General features: G+C 42.2%; 1 protein-coding gene across 1 annotated transcript; it reads right to left on the bottom strand.

Moving 5' to 3' along the window:
- Positions 1-8,793: 8,793 nt before the first annotated feature.
- LOC308316170 (nuclear factor 7, ovary-like) lies at positions 8,794-10,333 on the bottom strand. The gene has a single exon (XM_080764607.1). It carries the CDS (start codon positions 10,213-10,215, stop codon positions 8,842-8,844), a length of 1,374 nt encoding a protein of 457 aa, XP_080620733.1. The 5' UTR covers positions 10,216-10,333; the 3' UTR covers positions 8,794-8,841.
- Positions 10,334-10,712: the final 379 nt, after the last annotated feature.

Consider the following 10,712-nt stretch of genomic DNA (forward strand, 5'->3'; position numbering starts at 1 on the left):
GACCTTGCAGGATTATGCAAAGGTTAATAGATAGCATGTTATGTATAGATGCCAGGTTCATGGTTCACCATGGCCTCCTATAGTTTGTAGGCTATAGTTTCAATGTACAGATTGTTTCTTTTTTGATATTACCGGTATACTAGACTGATAGGTTCTTGGTATTTTAGATTACCATTTCTATGCATTCGATGTTACCAGTCCACTTGCTTCTACCTTATAATGTAGCCCGCAGACACACACCACCCACACATTCAACTGCACACAAGGTACTTGGAGTGGCAAAAAACTACTTTCTGGCCTTGACAACCCATGCATCCAAACAGAAAAGTCCTATCCGATTGCATTAAACAACGTTAAACAATGTTAAACTCACTTTGTATGTTGCTTTGCCACTCGATTCGCCACTCGATGTGTCATTTCACTTAGCATGCGCATACCCTCTATTCTGTCCAAAGATCCTGCAAATCGTTACACAGTATCTCTATAGTCATGTGTTCAAGACGGATCTGTTCGATATTTCATATTCCATCCTAATTGGCCAACATTGGCTTTCAAAGTTTGCAGGATTGGCCCGTTTTTAACAAAAAGCCTCAAATCATGAATGCAGTGTGCAATTTACGTGAAATCTTTCACGGACTTTCCTACTAGGATGAGGAATATATACACCACCCTTTTCACATTGGCCTGTTATAGCGCCACAAACGGGTGGATTTTTACAAAACACATTTTTGGAACAAAATGCCTCAAATCATCCAATTGCCATCCAAGGCATAAGAAGAAATGGCACCCTTTACACATTGGCGTATTATAGCGCCACCAGGAGGCCACAACCTGACCTGTGGTAGAGACCTGTGAGGGGGAGGGGCACTTTATCTAGTTTATTTTATTATTCATCTATTTTTGGGGGGAGGTTGGCGATACTAGTGCCTGTGTCATGTCCAGGGGGTTCACAATGGCTCCATGGTTATGGGGGGCGGTACACACACACACGCACGATCTCTCTCTCCATCTCTCTTCCTATCCAATCCATCTCAATTTATTATGTGTGTGCATGTGAATTAAAAAATGTCTGGTTGCATTAGCATCGGCGTGTGTGTGTTTCTGTATAATCAGGAGTAGAGTGCTCACTTCACGCAGCAGTGCAGTGTCCCACTAGTCCTTTGAGCACCCGATCGAACTAACATTAAATGTGTATTTCTAATGCATTCGCACGTCACGTGATGTCATTAAAATGTTGTTTAACCAGTTAAAAAATCACCACTACAACTATAGGCTACAGTATAATAATGCAGAGCATCTATCTAATCTCTCGCTCTCTGTTCACATGCACAGCATGTGTGTGTGTGTGCAGTGCACTGTACATACATACGGAAGGAGTGACGTGATGCATGACTCCCAGAGATGGCTCAGTAAAATAAACATTTCTCCAGGGAGACAAACACAGAACCGTCAGCCCTTTCTAATCTGTGCGTGTGAGAGTGTGAACGAGAGAGATGAATGCACTGTGACACAAAGCTGAGATGGGTTCACTGTCGCACTCCGTTAAGGTCACATGTGTCTGCAGTCAGTTAAGAGTCACAGGGGCTTTCCTCAATATTCAATTTGACACCTCCTCGACTCGAATACAAAACCGCTGGGAAGAGGACATTCCAAGACACTCAAACTTACATTGATTTCCTTTTTATCTGTGTGGCCGACTGTTTGCAATTTACAATGGTTCTCAACTGTTCTCATGTCATTGACCCCAAAAGTGATTGTATGGTGGGCCACGAGGGGTTTGCGGTCCCGAGCACTCATGTGGTCAGACTGGGACTACGCAACATCAACTCCAGGAAAGCGGCGGGTCCAGACGGAATCCAGGGACGGGTGCTCAAGGACTGCACAGCTGAACTAGCACCAGTTTTCACCACCATCGTTAACCTGTCTCTGGGCTCATGCTGGGTCCCTGCACGACGTCTAAGGCAGCGACAATAGTCCCGGTTCCCAAGAAACCAAAGGTCAAGGGCCTGAATGACTACAGGCCTGTGGCACTGACCCCTATTGTCGCTAAATGTTTCGAGAGACTGGTTATGAGTGACACACATCAAAGCTGCCATACCGTCAACATTAGATCACTACCAGTTTGCCTACAGGAGGAACAGGTCAACAGAGGATGCCATAGCCCTTGTGTTACACATTCCGTTAGAACATCTAGAGCATAAGAACACATATGGGAGACTCTTTTTATTGACTTTAGTTCAGCTTTCAACACTATCCTGCCTAGTAAACTACATAAACTTGGACTGAACACTACACTATGCAATTGGGTCTTGGACTTTCTAACTAACCGTACACAACATGTCAAAATTGGCAAGCACATCTCCCCCACCCTGCACCGGGGCCCCCCACTTCTCTACACACTCTTCACACACAACTGTTGCTCCTCCTCTCCATCTAACCTCATAGTCAAATTTGCAGATGACACAACAGTACTTGGCCTCATCACAGGAAACGATGAGACCTTATACAGGAGGCACGCAACAGGTGGCATGGTGCTGCAATCACAACTTGGCTCTAAATACATAAACTAAGGAAATTATCATTATCATCATCCGTAAGTCCGGACATCTCAGCCACTCCCCACTCACATCGGAAATGAGGAGGTGGAGAGGGTTTCGAACTTCAAGTTCCTGGGCTTGACTGTGGCCGACGACCTGTCCTGGAGGACCAACATCACCTCTGCCGTGGGGAAGGGACAGCAACGCCTCTTCTTTTTAAGGAAACTTAAATGGGCAGGACTTCCACAATACAAGCTCTGTTGATTAACTTCTACCACTGTGCAGTAGAGAGTGTGCTCACCTATGGGCTATACTGGAGTGGTTTTCCAGCAGCACCAGGGCAGACAAGGTCAAGGAGGCCATCCACAGAAAGCGATAGCTAGGCGTCCTATTGTTGTGTTGTTGTTGTTGTCACACGTGCGATAACGACATGCCGACGGAACAATAGACTCTAACGACCATCGGCCATAGAAATGTTAATCGCGCCTGGCAACTTTACTGTATAAATGGGGCACAGACATGGCATTCACATTCTACAGCTACTACAAGATGGAACCAGCCGCAAAAAAGAGATGCATCCAGAAGACGCTACATTTCGCTCCCTCCAGAAAGACACCACCACCACCACCAGAACCCGACAGCACAGACAGCGCCGCCGTGTCACCTGCATCTGATGACGGCACAGCAAGCGGCCCCTCGCCGCCGGGGGGAACAACGGCGACTACTACCAACGCAACGCCTACAAAGAAAGCCACTGCCAGACTGTACCGTGATGATTACATTAAGTTTGGCTTCACGTTTACTGGGGATACAACGTACCCGATTCCGCTGTGTATAGTTTGTGGATTCAAGCTTGCAAACAGCGGCATGGTTCCGAGTAAACTGAAGCGTCACCTTGATACCAATCATGATGAACTCGCTACAAAGGACAAAGACTTTTTCGTGAGTTTGAAAGAAAAAAAGGAGAAAGACACAACGAAGCAGGCAAGTCTCTTGATACGCAGTACCACTAAGAGTTCTGAAAAAGGTCTGGAATTAAGCTACGAAATCGCAGAGATGTTGGCACAGTTTAAAATGCCACATACATTGGCAGAAACAGTAGTAGCCAAAACTATGAAACTCATAGGGCGTCACTATTTGCCACCAGATATTGTAAAGGAATTAGCAAATGTGCCGCTCTCAAATGACACAATTGGCCGACGCATTGAAGACATGTCTGCAGATATCGAGAGTGTTGTCATACACAAAATGATGAGGAGTGGTAAATTTGTGTGAGCTTAGCTTTTCAAGCCTGACTTGCATAAAAAACAAACACAGAGAGAGACTGAGAGCAGTTGATGAGGAGCTCCGTGTCTGTTTGTCCAGCATCCCAGCCAGGATAAAAACTATTTGTTCAGGAAAACAAGCTCAAGGTTCACACTAAGACAGAACTTGTCAAACATATTTACTTTTCTTTTTATCAATTAATTTTTACGATTTTCTTTGTACAAAAGTGCTCAAGTTTAAGACCATTGTATTGTGGCAAAAGATGTTTTTCTCTTTTTTTTTTACAACTCCTTTTTTTATTTAGAAGTATTACTTTGCATTGACAAATTGAACATGTGTGTGCTATATTTTGTATGAGTTTTCAAAAATAAATTGGTGAAACTGAGGCACTGTCTCTGTCCATTTCTTTCTCTTTAAAATTTAAATTTGACGAGTGCTGTCATGTGTGTTTTTAAAAGTATATTGGGTTCATATATATATATATATATATATATATATATATATATATATATATATATATATACATACACCGGTGTATATATACAGTATATACACACACCGTATATCTAGGTGTGCCCCGAGATTTTTAGGCTATGAAAAGTGTGCCCTGGGACAAAAAAGGTTGAGAAACACTGCTCTATAGTGTTAAAAGGGTACTGAAAATGGACTTGGTCTTTGCACTGAACTTTGGACTTTGCACTATTACATTGCACCAGCACTATTGCACTTTGGGTTATTGTACAGTATGGTTATTTATTTGTATGCCAGTGGTGAAGCTCTAAACTGAATTCCGTTATTTCATGCATGCAAGCAATGACAATAAAGATCTATCTAACATGAAATATTATAAAGTGATACCAATAAAAACATAAAAGTATACTTTGTTGGTTCCAAGACGAAACAGAATTGATTGACTGATCATTAAAATAAACAACCATGCTCCGAGTATAGGTTACCCACCTGTGGGGCCACGAGAACATGTTGAGCAGCATTGCTTTAGGAATGTGAGCACTGAGCACATCAGCTTGAGAGATTTGTGACCAATTATTTAGCCCCATAGTCACTGAAGTAAACATGTAACGCACTCTTCAAACAAGCCAAACATTCTGACATTAAAATGGCCTTTTTCAGACAGACAAATCAGGAAATTAACTAGTTAAATCAGGAAATTAACTACACGTGCATGCATGTACACACACACACACACACACACACACACACACACACACACACACACACACACACACACACACACACACACACACACACACACACACACACACACACACACACACACACACACACACACACACACACACACACACACACACACACACACACACACACGCACACACGCACACACAAAAACCTCCCCATGCCTTTGGCATATTTTATTTCACCAGGAAAATACATTTTATAACCTGATCATCAGTTCTGTAGAATAAAGCTTGTTTTGACTTAAAATGCAATATGGGATCCACCAACTCAAGAATGTGGAGAGAATTCTGTTGGAAGAACTTAATGAGATTTTTTATTACTCCCAAAATTAAATCAAGACAACTGAAAACAGAACAGCCTTGCTGGAGACAATGTGGCCACAAGGAAGCGGGCCACGCTCATATTTTCTGGTCTTGTCCTAAAATTCAGAAATACTGGCAGGATATTCACTCCACTTTGGAGACCGTTCTGTGTTTTGAGATACCTCGGTCTGTTTCTTTTCTACTGTTGGGAAATATCCCTGAAGAGTTTCTAACACATGATAAATATTTAATCAAGATCCTCTTAGCATAAAGTAAAAAAGCAATCACACGACGCTGGTACCAACAGGACCCACCAACGAAAGATCAATGGATGGACATTATTGAGGAACTGTATTCTATGGAAAAACTAACATTCATACTGAGACTACAAGAGGATAAATTCTATAAAAAATGGGAAAAATGGAATCTCTTCTCTCAGCCTAGCGATATTGCAATAGAATTTCATTGAATGTTTATTGTTTATTTTTTCCTTTTACTTTTTGTCCTTTTTCTTTTCTTTTTCTTTCCCGTATTGTCTTGTTAGTTGAGTTTTTGTTTGTGTCTGTTCTTCCTTCAATAAAAATTAAGTGGGAAAAAAAAATGCAATCTGGGGGGAAAAAAGGAGAAAAAAAAAGTTAAAGTATGGAGATGAGGTATCTGCCCTACAGCAATTAATTAAGCAGGCTGCTGAATGAAACCGGTTCATTGTGTACCTGTTTCACTGTTTTAATAACTGTTGCATGTGTATTGCTTCTTGTGCCATCAACATACTTAATTCTCACACCCCCCTCTGTGATCTTTGGCGCCCCCCTGTGGGGTGCCTGAATGGTGAATGGTCCTAGCCTGGATCCAGCCCAAAGAGGCTAGAATGGTCCAGTCTGCAGGGCAAACTTCAAATCCAGCTGATTTAAGCCGATGAATACTTTTTGAGCACACATGTCGATTCATACACACCCACACACACACACTCCCAAACCATTCCTGACTCCAACTCCTCCCGCTAGGCAGTCTCGGTTCAATACCAAGTGTATACCGCACTTCCCTTTCATCTCATTTATGCCTAGTTTAGTCATCGTCGTACTACGGTATCGCGTGTCGAAAACAGACGACCTACAAGCTAACCACTCGACTCGCAACCCTGAGGCTTTGTGAGGGTGAAGATCTGTGTGTTGATCTATGGTGTCACCATTGTGGGAGGAAGTATAAATCATGCAGGCAACTTTCAAAAGGGTCATTTGCAGCTCGCTTAAATGTCCAAATAAATCGAGTGTCATTCTGTGAAAAACCTACTCAAGTCTGCTCTGCTTCTATCACATCGAGACAGCATCACAAGGTGGTGGAAGAAATACAGTTTTTTTTTTACTTAAATAAAAGTAGACAATGTATAGAAATATTCTTAAAGTCCTGTATTCAAAAGTTTACTCCAGTAAAAAAGTGCAAACGTAGGCTATTGGCAATTTGGCCAAGTACACTTCAAGTAGGCCTAGACAAATATGCAGACTGCTTTTTTTAAAATCTTTCCAAAATAGCAGATCTACGAGCTCACAACGCATCACATTGAGCTTTTTTTATCAAAACCACTGCACGTGCCATGATTGACAAACGACACGTAAGACCTGTGATTACTCTCCTGTGTGTGAGTGGGATTATAGGTATTGGCTGGGAGTGTAGTGGCAGGAGTGGCAAAATGTTCATAAATACACAGCAAAATGAGTTAATGCAGCATCACAACTATGTGAACCACTACATTTATGCGTTGGCTACAAGCTACTATGTTTTTTTAACCCATTCTGAACGGGAACCCATTTTGGTGTTAGCATCATGTCTTACTTTAGCTATTGAAAAATCGAACGGCTGACATTTTTAGAATCTGATCTCAGGTCAGAATGGGTTCGTCAGACCAGTGTGTGTCCAGAGGAAACCTCGTATGAATCTGATCTCAGGTCAGAATGGGTTAAATATTTTACAAATACTTTCTTTCATTTAGCAGTCTTGACAGAAGGCAGCCTTTCCTGAGTGAGAGGAGTGTGAATCAGGTGGGTGACTAATGCAGGTAACTGACTCACCTACATTATCTTGTCCTTACAGTCCAACCAGTGGAGGGAGAATTACTCACAGTATTTACTTGAGTAAAAGTAGCAGTACCACAATGTAACAAACAAAAAAGTCCTGTGTGTAAAATTGTATTCGAGTACATGGTCATCAGGAAAATGGGTTAATGTATGTTTTGTAATGATAATAATAATCTGAAACCAAGTAATAAAGTAACTTTTAACTAAAAGTTTTAAAATGCAGGTAAAGGAATAAAAAGTAGGCTACAATATTTGCCTCTGAGATTTAGTGGAGTACAGTATGAATAAGGTATGGACAAATGTACTACTAGATCAGATTAGTAGAGCAATTAATCCAGACCAATGCTGGAGTAGTTACTTTCAAAATATAATGTACAACATCTTTTAATTTTGTGTTATTCATGTCCTCACTGTATTGCATTACTGCTCTTGTTTTTTAATGTTTATGCCTTGCTTTTCTTTTCTTTTTTTTCTCCATTGCTCTGTAAAGCACTTTGAGCTGCATTTCATGTCATGAAAGGTGCTATACAAATAAAGTTTTATTATTATTACATATTACTCATTGCATGTGCAAAGAAACCTCATATACAGTAGGCTATAGCCATAAAGATGTCACAAATGTAGAACAGATATGATGCAACTGAATTCAATCACATGACAGATGTGTGGGTAGGTAGAAAAGGGTAGAATTTAGTGATGTGTTCACATACACAATTTATTTTCAGATATTTGAAATAGTCATGAATTAGTCTGAAATATATAGTACCCCGAAATTATTACCATTATATATTAAATATTATTTATTACCCATTTAAATGCCTTCTAAATTCTGACATAAGTTTTCTGAAAAACTTCAAATATTTATGAAAAATTAAGATATACGTGTAGGGCTATCAGTTATCAGCACCAGGGATGTGTTTTCGATTAACAGTTTAAATGGAGTTTGAAAGTTACAATGGGTTTATATAAGATCAAATAAATACCAAATGTATACACCTTGAATCAAGCAACTTCAAAACCAGGGGTGCCAACAAAATGCATAGACAGTCAAATTACCCCAGAAGTGTTTTAGTTTTAGATGATTAATATGTCAATGCTATAGATCATAGGGTCCATTTGGTTCCATTTTACACAGTCAAATTAGCACTTTGATTTTACCGTGTAGAGACGATGATGACATCATAGTTCATAGTGTGATCACCAATGACCATCTCGACCACAACACAATCATTTGGATTCTAACAGACAAGGATTGCTCTTTAAAGACTATCGTTTGTCTTCTTCTTCATCATCAGCAGCAGGTGTTGACACCGAGGGTCGCCCACCCGCCCCTGGCAGGTAAATAAAACTTTAGGGCAAGTAGAATCTGACCTGTACTTGCCCGACGGGCAAGTGGCTCTGAGTTAGTGTCAACCCCTGATCATCATCATCTCTAACCATGTTGCATCAGTGTTCGACTGATGGTAACATTTTCAGAGGGAGATTATGGACAGTGCCAATGTATGGATATAGTGTGTCAGTGAAAGTGTGTGTGAATGTGTGTATGTGTGCGTTAGTATCAGGGTCAGAGAAGGCCACCCTTCCTTCATGCCAGTCCAGATGGACTCTGATCCTCTGGGGTTTCTGCCTCAATGAGAGATCAGTGTCTGACCCTGGTGAGGCGCGGGCTGTATATTTACCATCATCTAAAGCTATTCTCCAGAATGGACCGCCTCCGTTTCCCTTCCTCTGAAACGATTCTGCCAACACGCCCACTGACCAGCTTGTGTTGTCTCTGACCTCAACATCCCAGCTGTGAGTCCCTGAGTTAAAGCCCTCGGAACCCAGAACATCGCCATAGCAGTCAAACCTCTCTGGGTTGTCAGGAAGTTGCTGTCCATTTCCCCTTCTCACACTGGTCAGATCATCAGACAGGATGTATTCTGGATGGGCAGTGTTGGGGTCCAGAATGACAGGAGTGTAGGAGACGATGTCCTTCATCTTGTCCCAGACACTGAAGGTCAGGTTGCCCAGGTGTTTGGCCACATCTATCAGTGCTCTTGAGATCGGCTGGGGGTCCTGCAGTCTCACCTGGGATATCTCGAAGTCCAGGAATGAGACGTTTTGCAGGAATGACACGTGTTCAGCTCTCAGTTCCTCCTCTATGGCTCCAATTGTGTTTGAAAGAGTTGAGACGTCTCTGTTTAGACGCTCAATCTTCTTCTTCATCATCTGAAACTTCTGCCACTCCTCGTCCCGCAGTGCAGCGATTCTGGCTCCCTCTTCCACTTGTAGAAACTGATGCATCTTCTTAAACTGTGTCTTTATCTGCATCTCTGTGTACCGGGTCTGGAACTGAATGTGTGCTGCCGTTTCATCATAGTTTGTTTTACATTCATTAAAAAGCTCTAGTTTGCCATGTAACAGCTGCAGTGATTTCTGGACTTCCTCTTTGCGTTCAAGTGCAGCTTCGTTGATGGGTCTGAACCTGTGGTTGGTGTGATTTGTACTACCTCGGCACACAACACACGCTGGCTGTTGACATTCCAAACAGAAACAGAACAGTTTCTCAGCATGCAAACTGCAGAGAACCTTAGCTCTCTGATGTCTCTCCTTCATGAAGGCCTCACACACGTTCTTCAGAGCCAGGTTTCTGGGTGGATCCACCGAGTGTCTCTCCTTACAAACTGGACATTCTTTTATTTTCTTCTCTCTCCACCATTTCTGCAGGCAGTCTTTACAGAAGCTGTGGCAACATGGCAGGAGAACGGGATCTTTAAAGATGTCAAAACACACTGGACAGGAATAATCCTCTTCAGGAAGAGACGACTTGGAAGCCATTTGATGAGTGAAGCTACAAACACACCGTTCCAGCCAGGAAATCAGTCAGCCAGGTTCAAGTGGTCTGGGTCAGTCTGTCCTCCCTCACTGAAAGTTGTGTGTGATCTGAAGGTGAATATTTGTGTGTCGTCAGTGAGGAGTGTCAGAATAAGAACCCGTTTCCTCTTTCCTGGCTTATCTCAGATGAGTCAGGCAAGAATGGACCAATGAACTGCAAGGTTCACACACACACACACACACAAGCGGAAAAACCGGTATGTGGTGCCTGGTGTGATGCCTTTGGACACAAAGTGTGTGGACTTTGACTATGTGCTTTACAATGTCAGTGCAGTCATAACCTGGGAGACCGCAGGCGTTTCGTTTTCACAAGAAAGAGAAACTGATCCATGCTGGCACGCGCCCCTCTATACAAGAAATCACAATCTTTACAATGTACGTCTCACATTAACCCTTTCACAACGACAATGAAGGCAGCCACCTGCCTGGCTGTCTGCTCA

This window comes from Protomyctophum bolini (assembly GCF_963924005.1).
Source record: "Protomyctophum bolini genome assembly, chromosome: 5".
Classification (NCBI taxonomy): domain Eukaryota; kingdom Metazoa; phylum Chordata; class Actinopteri; order Myctophiformes; family Myctophidae; genus Protomyctophum; species Protomyctophum bolini.